Source organism: Pipistrellus kuhlii, unplaced genomic scaffold (assembly GCF_014108245.1).
Source record: "Pipistrellus kuhlii isolate mPipKuh1 unplaced genomic scaffold, mPipKuh1.p scaffold_m20_p_3, whole genome shotgun sequence".
NCBI classification, from domain to species: domain Eukaryota; kingdom Metazoa; phylum Chordata; class Mammalia; order Chiroptera; family Vespertilionidae; genus Pipistrellus; species Pipistrellus kuhlii.
Window position 1 is genome coordinate 112,718,289 of NW_023425529.1, and position 21,361 is coordinate 112,739,649.

The 21,361-nt window shown below is 40.2% G+C and overlaps 1 protein-coding gene across 1 annotated transcript in view; it reads right to left on the bottom strand.

Moving 5' to 3' along the window:
- TNFSF11 (TNF superfamily member 11) overlaps positions 1-21,361 on the bottom strand; it is a 36,274-nt gene that overhangs the window by 9,898 nt on the left and 5,015 nt on the right. Inside the window, exons 2-3 of the mRNA XM_036458658.2 lie at positions 19,546-19,713; positions 34-79 (exon numbers count right to left, since the gene is read on the bottom strand). Coding sequence (XP_036314551.1) covers positions 34-79; positions 19,546-19,713 — 214 coding nt within the window. The remainder of the gene's footprint in view (positions 1-33; positions 80-19,545; positions 19,714-21,361) is intronic.

Below are 21,361 nucleotides of genomic sequence, written 5' to 3' on the forward strand. Positions count from 1 at the left end.
GAATTTCAAGTATTCATACAGATCCAAACTTACCTTTTTCTGCTCTGATGTGTTGAGATCTAACAATATGCTGTAATTCCTAAAGAAAAAAAAAAAGAATTTTGTTTACACATTCTTTCAGTAATGCAGTAAGAATTTAGGGCTGTTGGGCATACCGTAAATGAATCCTTTTTCCTTTAAAATAAGCCATAAGTACACAGGAAATAAAATTCCTTGTTACTCTAGGTAGCTATCAAGGGGAGTACAGCCCAAAAAATTAGGTTAAAGTGCTAAAAAAGTAAGACTGCACACATACTAGCTAACAAAATACTTTAGACTATAAGAGGAAATGAAAGACAATGTAAATTATAAAACATACAATAATTGAACATAATTAAAAACTTGTAGCAGTTACACAGATGGGGATGAAGTTAATAGGAAAATATTGTAACAACTACCACAGAATACAGAACAGTGTTAAATTTTAGGGAGGTCCTTTTATGTCTATTTCATTAGTGAATTTCTGTTATAACATTATAAAAAAAAGAATGATGCCTAGCTACCAGTGGTTAGTTTTTTATTTTAAAAAGTCACAATGTATAAATTACTACTTGGAAGTCTAATAGCTTTTGAAGTACCAATTACCTTAAAATAATGCTGCAAACAGAGGTTTAGAAGCATGAGTCAGAAAAGGAAAGAACACAAGTCCGTAAAGAGTGTAGGTAATTGAATATCTCAATGTGAGCCCTGCGGATGAAGGATGCAACAGATAATTCCATCGCTCCTGAATCAAGACCTTGGCTACCATTAAATAGGTGAAGTGACTAAAACCTTGGGCTTTGACCTCATTTTAAATCCATGCTCAGTTCGAATCAGTTACCTATTACATTGAGGATATTAACAGCAACTCTATCATAAGGTAATTGTGAAGAGTCACTGAGAAAATGCACATAGGCACTTAGCAGAGTGTAAATACCAGAACTGCTCTGGAGACATCCTAATTTCTGTTACTGGGATGAGCATGCGTGCTGAACATCCCCCTCCATGGTGTTTAAAGGATAGGCCATGGAGCTTAAGTTCTTTGAGTGCCTGGAGATAATGGCTTTGAGAAAGATGATAAATAGATGATAGATACATAGACCCAACAACACAACTTCAACTGTTAGCAGTTGGAAATGTTCTAGAGATAAGACAACACTGATTCTTTTCTCTGCCTTTAGGACCCCCACGGGAGATGCGAATCTATTCAATTTTTAAATACTCTTAGAGGAGACAGCACAGCAATCTTCAGCTGCCTGTTCTAACGTCCTGAAGAAATCATAGTGTTGCTGACTATTAGAAAGAAGCTTTAGGGATGTATCCAGGGCCACCTCTGTCCTCGCTTTGACACAGGGCACTGCACTGCACAGCTGCAGGAAATTCTAGGCAACTCGTAGCTCCTCTTGAGTTGTGCAAGGCAGAGGCCCTTACCAGGCATTGCTTTTCTTTCTACTCCATCCAAGTTTTATTTTTTTCCCCTGATGGCCTCCTATCTCCCATCTCTTCTCATGGCCTTTGGGTTTCCAGTTCTACCCTGACATAGAATTTCCTGATTTGGTCTCTTTCCTGATTTGGTCTCTGCTACATTTACAGCAAAGATTTTATATATGCACAATGTATCTTTGAAAATTTTATATACATATGTAAAATATAGATACCTGTATGTGTGTGTGTGTGTGTGTGTGTGTGTGTGTGTGTGTGTATAATTTATATATATATATCCTTGTACTTATATAATGGGTATATATTTATAATACAATATATCTTTATACATTTACATATATAATATATGTTTACCTGATTACTATCTCTTAAAACATTGGAATATGAATCTTGATGACAGAGAACTTTAAAATTGTCTACCCCTCATTTTCCCTGTAGCCCTGCTGTGCCTCATCGTCAAAGGGAAGGAGGAGCAGAGGAGGAAGCAATGCCAAGAATGGTCTGCAAATTCCTGTTTCAGGGGTCTCTGCTGAGAAATACACACTTATTGTTGAGGAAAAACATGGAAAGAGCCTCTGTGGGAGCTCAGTGATTTTCAGGCTTGAGTATCCATCACAGTCTCTCAGAGGTCATGTTGAAACAGAGTCTCTGATCCAGGTCTGGGGTGTGGCCTGAGAATCTGCATTTTTAATAGGTGAGCTAGTGCTGCGGACCTGGGGCCTCAATTTGAGAACAACAATCCCTCTCACATCCCCAAAGACACCAGAGATGGGCAATCTGAGATTTTCTCAAAGCTTAAGATGGAGGCTAAAGAAGCATCAGGCTCCAGTCACTGATTAGTTGGCAGGGAAAATTTGTTCTCTCCCACCTGGGAATGAACTTCTCCTGCCTATTTAATCAGTGGTTTCTAGGTCAGAGCTGTCACAGATTTGTTCTGTTACAAGAAAATTCAATAACCAGCAACATCCAGAAGCACTTGCAATGTGTGCTATAAAAAATAAGAAACTGTGTCATAACCCAGGGTGAATTAAAATTCTAGCTGAAGACTCATAAGGCAATGCTGCTCTCTTGTAATATCTGCTGTTGGGTATCCAGGGATTGCAATTCCTCTCTGAAACTCTATAGGGAAGTTTCCATGTGAAAAGGGGCTACATGATGTGTCTATAGCCTCACTCCACACACACACAAAAAAGTGTGTCCTCAATATCTGTTCTTGTATCTTACCCCCTCCCAATTTTTTGCACCCTGAGAGTATCGTTATTTATCTGTGTAGATAACCACAAACAACATTCTTCTAAGCCAGTGGTTGACAAACTCAATAGTCAACAGAGCCAAATATCAACAGTATAACAAATGAAATTTCTTTTGAGAGCCAAATTTTTTAAACTTAATCTTCTTCTAACGCCACTTGTTCAAAATAGACTTGCCCAGGCCGTCGTATTTTTGTGGAAGAGCCACACTCAAGGGGCCAAAGAGCCTCATGTTGCTCGCGAGTCGCAATTTGCCAATCATGGTTCTAAGCCTACATTTTTAGAGTGCCTGGCCCCAAGCCCTAGCCAATCTAAGTCAATTAGGTACTGACTTAGTTGTTGGTAAAAGAAGCTCGGCAGGTGATGCCAATATGCAGCAGGGAGTGAGAAATATTATTACTGACTCAGTGTTCCCTTGAGCAGTTGTTTGGCGACATCTCTATTTAGTCAGAGATTTATGCTACTCTCACAACTTATACATATTCCACATATTGAAAATGAAATCATCTCTTAGATTCATAGTCAACAAAGTATTTTCCCTTACATTATCATATTTGATTCACAGCCTGGGTAACTATTACTAACTTCATTATTTATTAATAGGAGGCAGAGAGAGAATAAGAACCCAGTGTATAAAATTGGGACCTGAACCTAGGCCTTTTGACACTTTTTTTAGAGCTAAAAGCCCATTCTCATTTTTAAGATATAGTCATCAAACATACTTCTGAAAGCTGGGGGGAGGGGAGAAATATTAATAGCCAGTGATGGGCTTCAGAATACGCTACCCCAGAAAATGGTACCTTGGCATACTGAATACTTTAAGCTGAAGGAATTTGAGAGGCATCAGGTGCAGGAAGGACTGACTACCTGACCTTCTTCTTATTCCCCGAAGCAGGTCATAGACCCTCATGTGAGAGATGCTCCTCAAACCTGGAGGAAGGGGGCATCCTTTTCTTTAAGCCCAAAGGGTGCTGAGTGAAACCAGAACGAAGGCCTTGCTACGTTTCTCCCAATTTGCTGTCCTTACTTCACGCCTTTGTCCTATCACATTTTCCCACACTGCTCCACTCTTCACCAAACCCAATATAAGCATTCGGGTTAATCATTTCTTCAGGTTTTCATTTCCTTATGAGGTTTCCCAAGTCACATAAAGCATGTGAATTTGTGTACTTTTCTCTTGTTCATCTGTCTTTTGTCAGTCTAAGCTACAGGGCTCCAACTGGAGAACCGCGGAAGGTAGAGGGGGAAAAAAATCTCTTTCTGTTTCCCTTCCCCACACCTGTCAAGAGGGTGGTTCCTTCCCTGAAGTAATGATGAGGAAATGAGGTACAGCTTGACTGGGGATCTGACAAAAAGGAGACCCCCACATCAGGAAATATGGCCTCGGAAGGAATTCCCAGGAGCTTCAGAAAACAATGGGCTTAGAGGTCACTGAGCCATAGTCAGGGCTGGGCTGGCGAACCCCCCAAACTGAGCCATGCAGGTCCTAGGCATGAGGGGGTATCCTGTCCAAGTCCACTGCACAGAGCAGAAGCAATTCCCCAAAGTCAGATATTTTGCTACGTACACCTAAGCATGGATTGTTCTCAAATTCCCTCCTAATTAATATTTTTCATTTTCAAGATCATAGGAACTCCTTCTGAAGCACTATCCAAATTCACTCTGACAATTCCATTTTCCTTTTAAGCTTTGAATTTACATTCATTTTCATCCACATTGTTCCTCTACGCCTGTCACATTAATGGGAATGCTTTAAAATTTGCAGAGTTCTTTATTCCCCAATCTTATCATTCAAGCATTGTTTCTGGTTACTTTAAATTCAGAAAGTTCTGATCTAATTTGGGGAAAACACTACGAAGAACATCCTAATTTCCTCTCCTCTGAACAAATTATTCAAATGCAAGAGATCTTTTTAGAAAGCATTTTATCTTGTTTTAAATCCATTTGTACATAAATTTTTAAAAACCCTCTGGATAAACTTCCAATGCAAGTATAATACATGTTGTCTGCAGTATCAGAATGCCCACAGATTTGCCGCAGAGAAGTGTGGACAGCTTGGACACACCTCCCAGCAAACAGCTTCCCGCAGAAACTAGAAGCCGCCTCCAGGGTGAGGAAGCTGGGCAGAAGGCCTGCCCTGCATTCTTCTCTTGGCTGAGAGCCACGAAAGAGAACCCGGTGTCCTGCTCCCCGGGAAGACCACAGATCTGCCTTCTCAGAATACAGCATGTGTCGTATCTGTTACATGCAAGGGACAAAAGGAATTCCCTCCGGGTTCTATAAAGTACTCATGACAATGCCTATAAATTACTAAGAAAATTCATGTGAATGAATGAACTTGCTTATGGTTACACTGTAACAAGTAGGCTTTTCAGAGAATTTAAGTAATTTTAGATAAGCATAATTGTCCCTAAATTGTGATAGCTTAATTTCGACCTTCGAAACAGGACAAAAAGGAAAACTAAACCACTGGTAGGCATCCAAGGAAATCTCTGCCAAATCAAGGATAACAGAAATCTTCTAACACACTGCCACCTAGTGGACGCTGTCCGACATTGACAAGCCTGAGGAGCCAACGTGAGGCTTGACAGATTTGAAACTGCCCCTCTGCCCTCACTCCAATGTCTAAAAACAATAGAAATGAGGAAATTTCACAACATTTTTTTTTAGTCTTCTCATTGTGGTATTTTACTATTTAGACTGCATTAACTTTTCATCTTTGCTGTCAGAGTACGTTTGGACAGACAGGAAAACAAAGGATAATGATTTTTTTTTTTTTTAATCTCAACTTTTATTTCACTCACAGAAAAACCTTGGGATTTCACAATTTTGCCTCCAGGAAAGAGAGTACACAAAGGATCGATGTGATTGTGTAACTGTGGTCTCTAACACTGCTTTCCTTCAACTTCTCCTGAACTCAACATCCAAGAAATGCAATTCCCAGCGGCATGACAGGGGAAATGAAGAGTACAGACCATGTCTTCAGTCTTTTGGGACCAGCCAGGCTGATGTTCCTCTTTTTAAGGGTTTTAGGATCTTTTGCCAAACATAGAGGAGAGAGACGTCCCAGAACTAGCTCAATCTCGGTAAGTCTAGGCCACTTAGGAGAGATTGTAGTGTAGAATAAACAGGAACACCTATGAGTATTTTCAACTCCTTTGAGCAGTTAAGGGAATTTTGCTCCAGGGAATTTCAACATTTTCCACAAATGGTAGCTACTAGTAAGCCCACTTCTGCAAACTCTGCTGGTGATTGCCCCAAACTAGACTTTGATAACATTCCAATACAGGAGTGATGCTATTAAATTGGGCTTAAGTTTGTTTGTTGCAGTGGGCTGTTTGTTTGTTTTGTTGTTGTTTTTTTTGTCTTATAAAATAATATAAGCAGATTTAAGTTCCCACTGAGGACATCCCCAGCTGTAAAGATTCCCTGAAAAGGTGAGATTGCCCGACTCTGGGTTTCTCCAACTGAAAACCCCACCTGTGCATTGTGATGTGAATTGTGTAGTCTGTGCATGCCTGTCAGTATGGACACAGAAGAAGGAATCTGTACGCCAGATGCTTTGGAAACCACTGGCACCAGCTCGAAGCCAGGGTCTCAGGTGGCTGCCTCCCTCCACAACTCCAGCAGCAGCTGCAGGGACATCTGGCTGGTTGAACAAGGATCTGGTTTGACAGATATAATGCAGGGTTCACACACTTGTTAACACATGTAATGCATTTATTTTAACATCTTAATGATAACCTTCATGTAATTCTTCTCCAATGTGTTACAAGAGTGTCTCCGTCAGCCGCGTTAGCACGGGAATGCTGCACATGGGTTCTTTCTGAGAATGAGGAGCCGGTTTTCTATTCCTGCAAACAAGTCCGGCAGACCTCCCCCTGGTAAATAGCTCTGAAACCCAGGCCCTGCCCTCCAGCGGGAGGACCGCTGCCTTCCTTCAAGCTCCAGCGTTTCTCATTGGGATTGTGGGAAGAGCCTTCTACAGCCTCTACAGCCTGCTCTCCTTGCACCAAGCGAGTTCCTTCTCTCTGAAAACCCTCCAGTGGCTGCCCAGGGCTTCAGGAACAAGCTCACATTCCTTACAGGGCTCAGAAGACCTGAAGAGTAGAGCATGCTGAGATGTAAATGAAAATTACAGTGGCCAGAGAGTAAAGGAGACAGAACAGTTAGCCTTGTTAATAGCTGTGGACCAGCTCAGACAAGTCTGCTCACATTCCTATCTGTCTGTTGGAACTCTGGGTTACTGTCCGGGTGGCTATTTCCCCAGATCTCTAAGCCAGGCACCATCCAACCCCAGGAGACTCCGCTTCTTGTCACCCTCGGGCTCCCGGTTGCCCACAGCCCATCCACGGGAGGGAAGTTCCTTGTGAGCTCTGCCTATCCCAGAGATGCTTGCTTCACCTTCTCCCGCCCCTTTGCCAATGTCAGCTCTTTCCGAGGGCTTACTTCTTTCTCCCCTCCTGCTACTTGATGGATAGAGATGTTTGCAAACCCCGAGAGGATGCATGCCTCATCTCTCCTACCCCGCCATGCTGCTGCTGTTTAGGCTCCAGACACCAAGACCAGCATTTTCTTTTCTTTTCTTTTCTTTTCTTTTCTTTTCTTTTCTTTTCTTTTCTTTTCTTTTCTTTTCTTTTCTTTTCTTTTCTTTCTTTTCTTTCTTTCTTCTTTCTTCCTTCCTTCCTTCCTTCCTTCCTTTCTCTTTCTTTCTCTCTCTCTCTCTCTCTCTCTCTCTCTCTCTCTCTCTCTCTCTCTCTCTCTCTTCTCTCTCTCTCTCTCTCTCTCCTTTCTTTTTCCTGATAATGGTCTAATAAACCCTATCTTTTAAAAAGACTTTCAGCTGTGGATGTTATTTTTTTTTTTCCTTTGATTTTGGTGTTTTGTTTAACAGGCCTTGCACAACTACTGCACCAGGCTCTCCCCCAAACCCCACCACCCTAAGGATACCCCTGGACACCAAAGGTGCCAGCCACACAGAACTACTTGTGGTCAATTTTCCCTGTGAGCATCTTGCCCTCGGGGTTGTGCAGATTTTGTGTACAGCTGCTCCCTCAGGCAGCCCGTGTGTAACTGTAAGGGTTTTATTCCCATGGTGTTCTTGGTTTACAAGGCACAGAAAGCATGCCCACCAGGGGCTGTGCAGCAACTGAAGAGACAGGATTAGCATCGCTGTCTCAACCTCTTGCTTTCCTCCACCCCTAAGCTCACACTGACCTTCAAACCCACAGAACATGGGGGACATCCCATATGCACCAGATAGAAACCCGCAGTTCCATGTGAAGAATCAATGGGGACCGTTCAAAAATACCTCAAAGCAAAGCAAGATAGAACATGACCTGTGACTTAGGTGTCTATCATGACCGGGCTAGCAAAGACTGTGCTGATCGGCCCAGGTCGCCTGGAGCAGGACCCTGCAGGGTCCCAGGACAGGAGGGAATGGGAGCCCTGGGCAGAAGGGGGCAGCATCCCAGCAGGAAGCAGGGGAGAGGAGAGAGGAGACAGAGCCCTGCCCTCGAATCCCAAAGGTAAGAGCCATCTTGACTGAAATTGGTAATTTTGCATTTCGATCCCTGAAACTTTGTCTTACTAGAAATTACTGATGCAAAACATTCTCTCAAAGACCAAGTCTCCAAATGTGCATTCTACCTCCCTCCCACGAGTGCCCTCTGTTAACCCCCTAAATCCCTTCACCTCCTAACTGAGTCAGCTGCCGCCATCCCACAACCATCTCTCAAAGTTCCCAGGGCGGAGCGTGACGCAGTGTGGACTGGCCTCCTCCTCCCACCGCAGCACGGTCACCAGGGGCCCGTTTCTCTCGGAAGAGCCTGCTGATTGGAAAAGACACGTTTTTGCAAACAGATAATGCGCTCTCCCACCAACGGGCTGAAGAAGAGAGCGCCCTTGTTTTCCTAACGCAGAGAGATGCTTTCCTGGCAGCGTGATGGCCGCACCGGGAACAGAAAATTAGTTTTTATTGTTTAACCGTCATGGTTTAAATGAGGAAGCTTCTGCCACAGTTAAAGGTCCCCTTGGGCTTTCATAAAGCAGCCGTAGGACAGCAATATTAGTCTTCATAAACTGCCCAATTTGAAAGTGTCTTGTGCTATGGTACTTGTTTAAAAAGTGTCTTGCGAGGCTTTGGCAGAGTAACTGCAGTGGGGCGTCTTGGGCTAACGGTGCGCCTTACCATGCCTCTGCTTTCTTCTCCCACTTAAACATAATCTTGCTCCTGACATTCACAGAACCTCGTCTCCTCTGAAGAATGCCGACCCTCACATCCATCCTAGTGATCCTGACTGATTGCTAGGATGAGACTCCAAGAGGAACAGGCCAGCCACTGTGGACAGATGAGCCCAGGAAGGCAAGGGGCAGAGGGCCAGTGAAGGTTCCTAATGTGTTCAAGCTCCAAAAAGGAAAGAAACTCCCCTCTTGAAGAGGCAGGAAAAACACCATGATTGGGAGTGGCCTCTATCTAGGCCGTACGAATCTTACACGGCGAGCTGCTAACAATATTATACAACCTGCCATTTGATGACCAAAAAATAGTGATGGGCAGAGATCACTCGCTTACTCATTAAACAGGATCTTTACACTTTCATTAAGCCTGCCACTGCAGGCTTAATGAAAGTGTAAACATCACACAGCCCATGTCCTTGAAAAGCTCACATGAGTGAGCCAGACCAATGCCAGACTCGTACAACCGAAGCAACGACGGGGTGAATGCAAGAAGCCCTGCCTGGTGTGCACAGTAGGCGTGCCTAACCCCTACGATGGGCAGCTGGGCCTCGCTGTGGGCCTCCTTCAGAAGTAATGCCTGAACTGAATTTTGAAAGACAATTAGAAAACTGACTACACAAAAAATGGCCTGGAATGTCACAAAAAGGACCCATCATTCATTCATCCACCCATTCCACAAAGTCTACTGAAGGCAGGGAGGGCCCTGTCCTGTGGGAGCTCAGGATGCTGTGTTACAAGGGTCAATGCAGGAAGGCAGGAGGATGGGACACAGCCAGGTTAGGGAGCTCCGGGCACTTTACTTTGGTGGGGCCACTGAGCACAGATGGAACTCTCCCCGACCTTGAACCTCAGAAAGTTCAAGCAAACATTTGTTGTCTGGTCATGTCAGGTTCAGACTGCTCTCTGCAGTTTCCAAGGCCCACCTTTTTGCACCACACAGGCTTGATCCTACTTCTCCACTTCAGTCACTCCATTCACCAACTGTCCTGTCCTCCAGGGGCTCTCGCCTCCTAGGATGCTTACAATACCTTCTTAGTCCCGGGTGCTATATACAGCCCTCCTTTAAAGACAGCCCAGCCCTGTTAGGAGAGGATTTCCAAAATCTTAGACACTAGTCCTGAATTATCAAATCAGAGTCTTTGTGAAAGATCTGGGAGCCTCTTGTTTATTTATTTGTCGTTTTAAACAACGGCCCCAAGTGATTAAGAGCAATAGGTTTGGGAAACACTGCTCTATGGCACCCTTCTCTCCAATTTCACAGGCTGTACTTCCCCTAAGGTCAGCCACTCCTGGTGGAGCAATCCAGTCTATCCTTTACACGGTCCTCTCAAACCCAGGACCCTCCGTTTTGTTCACTTCTGAAATCTTAGCCCAAGATTCCATGCCACATCATTAATGCTCCTCTTTCAGGCATGTCCTTCCTCTTCTCTGTTTTTTTAAAACATGTCAAATCACAATGGCTTTTCTAACCACACTGGGTACCTTCTAGTGTGAAGATAAGCTCAGCTGTGATGACACCACCCCGGGTTATTTCCCTCCTGCAAACCATTCAATCTTCTGCTCCAGGTCTGCCCTGAGATTGAGCACACATCACAGTCAACAGCCCATGGTTGGACAAAAGCAGAAGATGGCCTTAAAGTTGTAGGAAAATTCTATCGTTCTTACTTCAGCTTTCCCATAAATATAGCTTTTATAAATGCTAGATATGACTGGATTTGATTGAATTGCAATTCCCAAAACTATTATGGCAAACAGCGATGAAATCCCATTGGAAAACCACTGCATGACTAACATCTTGATTTGGGAACATCAGTTTCCTTGTGGGTTTACAAGAAACTTTCTTGAGACACATAACTTATATACAAAGGCAGAGAGATAATGAATGGAGTTTAATTTTTTTCCCTTGTTTTGGGGTGTGTGTGTGTGTGTGCGTGTGTGTGTGTGTGTAACTAGAAAGCAAACAAAAAAGTATATCTATTTAACAATTTCAGTTATAAGCAGCTAAGATCTACTCAAATTCTAATTTATTTCTTACGTACTTCAGTTTTAAAAATGGAAATAGGCTTCTTATAATAATTGACATTGGAATTCTAAGGGATCAGCTTTAGATATAGAAAAAATAAACACTTTGATGAACTTTCTGATTTAAAATTATTGTTCTTGAATTCACAAAACTTACTACAAACTGCAGATGATGATCTGGGTTTATTCAAAGATCACAGAGGCATATGCCTAAACAGACTTTTGGAAATTTTTCAAAAAGATGCATGCTGTTAAATTTACTTTTAAATTTCTCTCTTTTCTGCAAACTAGATAATTCTAAAGAATTTTAAACTTTAAAAAATGAAATTTTGACCATTCAAATTTTGTATGGATTTATGTATTCACAGAGTTCATTAATATAGCAAGCCCACTTTCTTGCTCACATAGGATTTAGTAAATATCAGCAACTATCATTGTCCCTAGAATCCATTCTCTTCCATTCCAGTTAGTTATAGGCAATAACCTTCCTCAAGTTCTGGTGGGCAATGGCCACTCAGCCTGAAACAATACTGTGCACTCTCCCTGGTAGAGAGGTTGGTCTTTAAAAAACAACAACACGTTTTTATTGATTTCAGAGGGAGGAAAGGGAGGAGAGAGATAGAGAGAGAGAGAGAGAGAGAGGGAAACATCAATGATTAGAGATAATCATTGATTAGCTGCCTCCTGCACACCCCCCATTGGGGATCGAGCCTACAACTGAAACTTGTGCCCTGACTGGAAATCGAACCGTGACCTCCTGGTTCATAGATCGATGTTCAACCACTAAGTCACATTGACCTGGTAGCAAGGAGTGGTCTTATAATATACTACTAAAGGTGTGGATGTGTCATTTCCCAGGTACTGGCCTCAGTTTTTCTTCTTCCCTTTCCTCTGTCTGGAAACAACAACAAATAAAGAAGCCAGCTTGGTCCTAGAGATAGAAGGTACCTGCTGAGGATGGAGGAGCCTTCCCACTAGCACTGAACTGCTCTCCTCTAGACTATTGCATGCAAGAGAAAGCTTGTATTTTATTTAGTTCACTGAATGATAGGTCTCTGTTACAGCAGCATAGACTATTCCAAATAACAGTAAGTACCGTATTTTTCGGACCATAAGATGCACCGGACCATAAGACGCACCAGTTTTTAGAGAAGGGAAATGAAGAAAAAAAGATTCTGAAACAAATAGTGTCCTAAAATATTTTATGTGCATTAAAACCCAACATCGCAGTCATAAACACATGTAATCAACCCTGTAAAGTAAACAGCAGCATTTAGAACCATTTTAGAGCCGGGCAAGCACACAGAGACCACACAGAGCCGGGCAAGTAAAAAAACTTTTTTTTTACAGTATATGTGTAGGCTATATTTGGACCATAAGACGCAGGGACCTTTTCCCCCCCACTTCTGGGGGGGAAAAAGTGTGTCTTATGGTCCGAAAAATACGGTATTTCATTGAGATCAAAGCTTGTTAATTTGGGAGTACACAGTTCTTAATATCAGGGAATATTTTGCATTTACATTGTGAATCCTGCAAGAGATGAGGTTAAGTATGTACTGATCTCAAGGAAATAAAAACATAATTTCAAGTAAGAATACATGGTTCAATAATGATGGCTCTCTTATTTTCCAGTAAGTATTTGGAGGCTCAGAGGCTCATTGACTCCAGGAAATTCAGTTGATCCTTAAAAATGTGTGGGTTTGGGTTAGGGTTAGGGATATCACACGACGGGCTACTAGTATATTATATTCTTCCAAAAAAGTAAGCTAGAGAAAAATATTTATGTTAAAATGGATCTGCTTAGTTCAAACCCATGTTGTTCAAAGGTCAACTGCAGTTAGTCAACAATATAATAATATTCAAACAAGACAAGCTATTGGTAGTTATTATTGGCCTTTCATATTCTGGGGTGACATTGGGGAGTTTTATAGAATTGTACTCACAAAAAGAGCCAAAGCCATGTCTTTAATTACAACACAGACCAGCTTCTATAGAGTTTGTAGGCTACGGGAGGTGAAGAGAGCTGAGATAAATGGGACTAAAGGGAGAAACAGGATGAAGATAACTTGTAACAAAAAGTAACCTGCATTATCGCCTCGGGCTCTAATATTAATAAGTAATCATCTTAACACTAAAAAGACATCAAGTAAATGAGAACCGGGTTTATCGCATTCCAAAAGGCTTTGTGAGTTAGCTGATGTCTGTTTTCATTTCAAAATATTAGTTTACAGAGTTCAATAGGTCATCATTTATTTGTTTATTTCCTTCATTCTTGAGACTAAATTAGGTGTGATATACTACAATATGAACAAAAAAGCCGTCGTCCTCGTCCCAATGGAGCCTGTAGCTTCATTCCACAATCTCTAATCCTTCTGATTGTGCAGCTCTTTCAGGAAAATAATTAACAATCCCAAATGTACATATTTCTTAAATATTAAATAAAAATACTCCTGGACAGGGGTTGGCAAAAGCAGATTTACAGTTGTAACTACATGAAGCACAGTTTATTCTTGTATTTATTTATTTATTTATTTACTTACTTACTTACTTAGTATTTTTCCATGGGAACAACTGTAAACCTACTTTGCCCACCCCTATATATCTGGCACATTATAAAATGGTCTCAAAAACATGGCTTTTTAAAAAAGCTGATAGTAAAAAAAAAAACATGTACATGTAAATCCCCCTGCTTCCTTCCCATGTCCTGGGGATCAACTTGAATATACTGAACATCTTACTTTGGAGAGCAAAGTGATTGTGCAATTATTACATTGATCTCTCTCTGGCTTATTGCGCTTTCAAATACCTTTGCAAGTAAATTTCAGGAAGTTCTTCGCAAATAGGTATCCAATGTGACATTAACAATCTGGCATACTTAAGACAGGTGGTCTCAGCCTCAGGTGCTCAGAATGGATATTTAGCGCATGAACATGATGGCTGTCCACTAAGCCTGGCCAGAGGTGTGAGGGCTGAGCGCCTCTCTGACTGCGTGGAGCAGGCCTATGCCTAGTCCTGAGCTCTCTGCTCTGCAGCCTCTGGCAGAGGCCACAGAGGCTGCCAAAGCTAGAAACAGGAATTGCTTTATAAATCGGACACCGTATTTGTACTAATGTTTTCTTTATTGTCATAGACTGTTATGATAGACTTGGAAAACTGCGGTTGGTAGGGTTGGATTACTAAGAGGCTTCAGTGCTAAAGGTGGAAAAAAGCCAAGAAAACCCAGCCACAATCAAAAAAGGGGGAAAAACAGCATTACTGGTCTGACCAAAGACGGGCTGGGTAAACACCACTTTTTGCACATATACAATGTGATATTGTGCTTATGTCTAGCATTTGTTACCACTGGATGGGTTGATCTCTCAATAATTATTGCAGCCACACATGTAATTTTGTTTCATGGGTTCACTCAATATCTATATCAGAATTAAACAGGGGTCTTCAAACTACGGCCCGCGGGCCACATGCGGCCCGCAGAGGAGTCTGATCCGGCCCGCCAGGTTTTTTGGGCAGTGAGCGCAGCCGAGGTGTTACAGTAGGAATTAGTAGTTCATGTAGTCCGGCCCTCCAGCTCTCTGAGGGACCGTGATCTGGCCCCCACTTTAAAAAGTTTGAGGACGCCTGAATTTATAGTATATGCCTGATACATCTATCCTATTTTCAACATTGGCAAGAGAAATGGGAAATCTGATTGTTTTGGCAAGGTATGTAGAATGTCACATTAACCAATAATCCTTATCAAAAGCTAACACATGTGGAAAATCATTATGTGGCAAGGGTAAGCAGTGTAAACCATTAGGCAGAGGAGAAGTTATGGCAAAGTGCCTAGCACAGTGTGTGCACTTAGTAAACAGTGGTTGGTCCTAATGATAAGGTATGGATAACACTTGTCTCCTTCCTAAAGATCCTCTGTCTGGAGGAAGAAATATCCTATCTCCAAACACACTTTGATATATCATGAAGTCCTTATTCTTTAAAAAGTATTACTTGAGCCGAAACCGGTTTGGCTCAATGGATAGAGTGTCAGCTTGGGGACTGAAGGGTCCCGGGTTCGATTCCAGTCAAGGGCATGTACCTTGGTTGAGGGCATATCCCCAGTAGGGGGTGTGCAAGAGGCAGCTGATCGATGACTCTCTCTCATCGATGTTTCTATCTCTCTCCCTTCCTCTCTGTACAAAATCAATAAAACATATTTTTAAAAAAACACTATTATTAAAAAAAAAAGTATTACTTGTGTAATATTATTACCTTCAGTTAATAGGTAACGTGGGTTTTCTTGGCTTTTCCCCCCATAACACTGCAAAAACAATTGTGAAACTAATAAAATAAAGCTCTATTCATCTTGCAAGTTATACTAACAGATTAGTATAAGTAAGACAATGTGCCTTTAATAAGAGCAGATGGCTAATCCTGTCTGCACACAAAGCTTTCTCCTTCTGGCTTGCCAGCTACTGAATCGCTTATACTTAACATTACTCATTTGGGATGAGGCAACATGTTTCCAAAAGACTGCTAAAATAGTAAATATTCTGCCATTATTGCTCATCCTTAATTGAGCATCTGGCCCCTGGTGGTCAGTGCACATCATAGCTACTGGCTGGTGGTCCAGTCATAATGGTCACTTAGGCATTTAGATAGATAGATAGATGATAGATAGATAGATAGATAGATAGATGATAAACTTATGTACACACATATAATAAATTCCATCCTAAAGTCGGTGTTGTCTTTTCATGGATTATAACTTTACATAGTACATCTTTACATTAACCAATCTGATTTTAAAAACTTCTGCAGAGGTGCATATATCTTTTCTGATGGGTGTTTCTGGTTTCTTGGGATATAGTCCTAGAAGTGGGATCACTGGGTCAGATGGGAGTTCCATTTTTAACTTTTTGAGGAATCTCCATACTGTCTTCCACAGGGTTGCACCAGTCTGCATCCACCAGGAGTGCAGGAGGATTCCTTTTTCTCCACATCCTCACCAGCACTTGTTGTTTGCTGATTTCTTGATGATAGCTACTCTGACAGGTGTGAGGTGGTATCTCATTGTTGTTTTGATTTGCATTTCTTGCATGATTAGTGACTTTGAACACGTTTTCATATGTCTCTGGGCCTTCTGTATGTCCTCTTTCGAAAAGTGTCTATTTAGAACTTCCATCTGACCCAGTAATCCCACTTCTAGGACTATACCCCAAGAAACCAGAAACACCAATCAGAAAGAATATATGCACACCTATGGTCATAGCAGCACAATTTACAATAGCTAAGATTTGGAAACAGCCTAAGTGCCCATCAGCAGATGAGTGGATTAAAAAACTGGGTACATCTACACAATGGAATACTATGCTGCTATAAAATAAAAAAAAAGGAACTTTTCCCATTTGCAACAGCATGGATAGAACTGGAGAGCATTATGCTAAGTGAAATAAGCCAGTCAGAGAAAGATAATTATTACATGTTCTCACTCATATGTGGGATATAATGATCAACATAATTTGATGAACAAGAATAGATTCAGAGACAAATGGCAGGGGAGGAGTGTGGGTTAGAGAGCAACCAAAGGACTTGTATGCATGCATATTAACATAACCAATGGACACAGACACTGGGGCAGTGGGAATGACTGGGGGGTATCAATTGGAGAAAAGGGAGATATATGTAAAACTTTAGATAATAAAAAGAAAAGAAAGAAAGAACAAGCATTGTGAATTGAAGAGTACAAATATGTAAATGAAGGGTAATATTTGGACAAGAATTCTAAATAAAGTTAAAATAAAAACATGGGGGGAAAGCTTCTGTAGATTTATCTAGTTTTATTTCCATAAGCTTTGTACATTCTTTATTAGTTTTATTTTTAGGGATTTTTTAAAGTTATAAATAGACTCATTTTTATTTTCTAATTATTGTTTGAGATGGGGACAGCTAATGGTGATTATTTATTAATTTTTATAAACCACTTTATTTTGCTTGTAGCCTTTCAGTTTCTTTTGAATCTTCCTAAGAATACAATCACATGAAAACACAAATTCTGCCTTCTCCACATCTATATATTTTCTTATTTCATTCTGTTGTGTAATTACATAGCTAGTATAGTCTGAGTCATAAAAACATGGGAACACTGGGCATCTTCCTTGTGTTAAGAGAAATGCGTTTGTTTTTCACCATTGGCTAATTTTTAATTTGAGCAATTTCAGATAACATGAACTAAGCTATCTAGTTTTATTTTCTAATGAATTTTAAACATCAGAAATAAAAAGAGGGAAAAAGTGTCCATTACTTCTTAGTGTTTATGAGATGATAATGTTTTTCTCCTTTGACCTGTTAAGATGAACCATTCTTGCATTCTCAAACGAATACTAATAGTATCTGTTCTTCTTAACGTTACTTTCAAAAATCACTTGGGCTGATCATACATATTTATTTTTCTAGAAGAAATACAACGGATAATTTTTAAGACTGAGCCAATGAAATTAAAAGTTTCCCTTCATTGTAAGGATGTAAAATCTGGGTCAACCTAAACAAAAAATTAGAAAACAATCATTTACCTGGCCTGAATTACCTTAATTAAGGGTTCAGTTTGATTACTTCTAGTACATGTAAATAATTGTTGTAGAAGGATTATTAAGTATTTGGGAAACAGGATAAAAAGCAGACTAATGGCCAAAACTGGTTTGGCTCAGTGGTGGAGCGTCGGTCTGCGGACTGAAAGGTCCCAGGTTCAATTCTGGTCAGGGGCATGTACGTTGGTTGTGGGCACATCACCAGTAGGGGGTGTGCAAGAGGCAACTGGTCGATGTTTCTCTCTCATTGACGTCTCTAGCTCTCTATCTCTCTCCCTTCCTCTCTGTAAAAAATCAATTATATATATATATGTATATATATATATATATGCAGACTAATGAAAATGGCACAAAACAACAAAAATGAATAGACTAGCAAAATTGCTGTTGCTATACCTCAAAAATTATAAGTAAAGAAAATTGAATTTAAACCCACATTTTAAAATATGCATCTAATGAATAAATCTAAGCACCTACACATTAATTATAATGAAAATGTAATACTTATAAGTGATATGTTCTCATAACTATAAGAGCAATCTGCACTTTATTGATTCTATGATGTGCCTTTTTTTAAATATATTTTATTGATTTTTTTACAGAGAGAAAGGGAGAGGCATAGAGAGTTAGAAACATTGATGAGGGAGAATCATCAATCGGCTGCCTCTTGCACACCCCCTACTGGGGATGTGCCCGAAACCAAGGTACATGCCCTTGACCAGAATTGAACCTGGGACCTTTCAGTCCGCAGGTCAATGCTCTATCCACTGGGCCAAACCAGTTTTGGCTGATACCCCTTTTTTATATTTTATATGTAATTTAAAATTAAGATGTAAATAGAATCTATGAACATTATGTTTCATTTCTTAGTCAACTTTTTCTTTCTTTCTTTGTAATCCATGAAATAGTAAAGTCAGTTGAAAATTGGTGGTATCTTACTTAGACTTGGTAAAATATAGCAAATATCAACTTTAAGGATTATACAAACAGCTTCATCTCCCTACCTGTGCTCTAACATAAATCCTCTTTTGGAAAAAAAAAATATACTATTGCTATAAGTGAATTTTAAAAAAATAAACTGAATTCAAATTCAACTTAGATTTTAAAAATTTGGGAACTTGAGGATTTCCTCTAAGATGATTAAAGATAATCCAGGAAGTTGCAACTAGAAGCTGGAATATAATGATGGATGCAACTAGAGGTTGGGATATAATGTTAGATGCAAGAATCCATGCAGGTGTGCATGCAATGGAGTCACTGGGCTCTACCCAGTTTTTGGTGGAGTCAGTAAGTAAAGTAATTCCAAGGCTGAAGAATTCTCAAGTGACCTTATCCAGGAAAGTAAAACAAGCAGTTATACAAGTGATTTTCATTTGGAGCTGTCAGCATAACAGAAGTCACTGGTCTTCTCTGTCCTATTTCTTATCTTTTCACCCAGCTCTCCCAGAAAATGAGAAAACTGACACAGAGCATCTCACCTATCACATCATTTCCTGGTCTTCTTGCCTGTCTCCTCACAGTAGATGACAACAATGGACCAGTTACAATTATTCTCATCAGAGCTCTAGATCAACAGTGTAGAATAGAAGATCCTACCATTACAAAACTAAATATGAAGGAAATAGCTATGAGAAAGTCCTTTGAATTGAGGGGATGTTCTAAGGCAGGGAATTCAAACTAGCAAACTGTTGCATTGATTACCACAAGCCATCTTTGTCCTCCTTCCAAGTGTAAGTTTAAATCTCTTTCCAAATAATTAAATAAAAATTTAAAGAGGAAAAAGAAAGGAAAGAAGAAAAGGAATATTTTCATGAACATGAATGTCTCTGGTCACCATATTCAACCAATAACTTCAGAACAATTCTGCTAACTCCTTTGGACAATTCTCTTTGGCTCTTTTACAAATTCTTAAAATAAAAAAGAATAAAGTCAATAGCACTTAGCCAATTTTAATTTCATTATTAGTAGAATCAACGAGGGCCCTTGACTTAAAACCTTCAATGTGGACTCACCTTTCCCACAGCTGCTTGAAAGGCCTGTTTAATTCTCTTACACGAATCAGGTATCAATTTTGTGTCTTGACTCTCCAGACTTGTGTCTTGCAAATCTGTGTTTTCATGGAGTTTGAAAATTCTATTAATGCAGTGAGTGTCATCTTCTGACATTCTATTGGGATCCATCTGAGAAACAAAAAAGAAAGCACATGAGAGTGTTTAATGGTAACCATTCTGCTATTTAATAAAGTGTGACTTAAGAACAAAAAGAAATCATTTTTTCAAGAGTCTTCATAGCCCCAATACTTAATAGTTCAAATTAGCAAAAATGTTTTTTAAGTTATCTATATTGAATTTAGTGGGGTGACATTGCTTAATAAAATTACATAAGTTTCAGGTGAAACATTGACTTCCAATTCATTTTGATGAGTAGCTATCATCCTCAACACGTGATTTATATGGAAATTGTCAAAATCATCTGGCACGTGGTCAGTGCAGGTAGAGAAAGCTTTTTGTCAAGTCACAGGCATCATGCTAGACTGGATTATAGAGCCCACTTAGAATTTGAAAGCACAAAAACTACATAAGTCAAATGAAATTAACAACTCCCTTAACCACCATGTTTGCCTGGCCTATTTCTTAAAATATGTATATTTTAATAACCTAAAGAAGGGCGAGAGCAATCCATTTCCTAGGCCCAAAGAAAACCTAAAGCTGGAACATAATTTTCCTTCTTGTTGAACCCCTTATCGGTGCTTCTCAACCTGGAGTGTGGGCTGTCAGGGTGCCTGGGAATGTGTGTGGGAGAGCATTGGTGCCACTTCGGATGAGGATGGCTGCATGGGGTTGAGCAGGCTGGGTGGATATGTACTGAGGGGTGCTAAAATTCTTGTAATGTAAGGGATTGTCCCACCCAATATATCCCCATCAAGTTACTAGCTGGTGGTTAGCAAAAGCATTTAAATATTGCTCTTTTCTGAAAAGTCTCTGCCCACTCCTTCCAGGTCTCTGACAAGCTTTTGTAGTGGTTTCGACCGCCAAGTAAAGGGTAAAGATAATTAGCTGTCAATTGTTTTAATAATAATAGTTTAATTTGTTGTCCTTTTATTTTAAAAATTCAAGGTACTTCTTGTGAATTTACTTATAAGTAGGTACAGGTTAGATGAAAAGAAAAGAAAAAAAATTGCCTTAGTTTATAGTAATCAACTTGGCCAATAATACCAAGTCTCCATTCCCAGGTTTAATTATTTTTTTAAGTAATCAGAAAGATGTCCGAATTTATTAAAGAGTCATCAGCTATAAACTAAGAAGTACCCTATCTACATCTGAAATTCCTAAAATGAAATGATTGCCTTTCAACAAGTATGCATGCACTAATGTGAATGTTATTATTCCAGTCTTGCAAAATATGAGAATTACCTATAATCGTGGGAAAGGTATCACTCAATGAGGAAATTGTTAGAAATCTGGACTGTCCTGCCAAAAGCGGGATGATCTGGTCACCTTACTCATAAAGCAAAATTATTTGCAATCCATATTAACTTTCATATTTTCTCCCAAATAATTTGTATAAATAAGAATATGTGAGTTTTTATATAAAGAAAGCTTTCAATCCTATGTTTTGTTTTGTTTTTAAAAAGCTCACTTGGGCCAATAAGTTTCCCACAAAACCAGGGAAGCCTGGGCAACTGATATGAAGGGTCATTGAGTTCAGATCTTAGGAAGGAAGAATCATGCAAGGGCCTCCGGAGGCTCACCACCAGAAAACTGCTGAGCTGAAGGAACAATGTGGTGTCAGTGGGGAAATGGCAGTAACCCTAAAATTGGTTCAGCT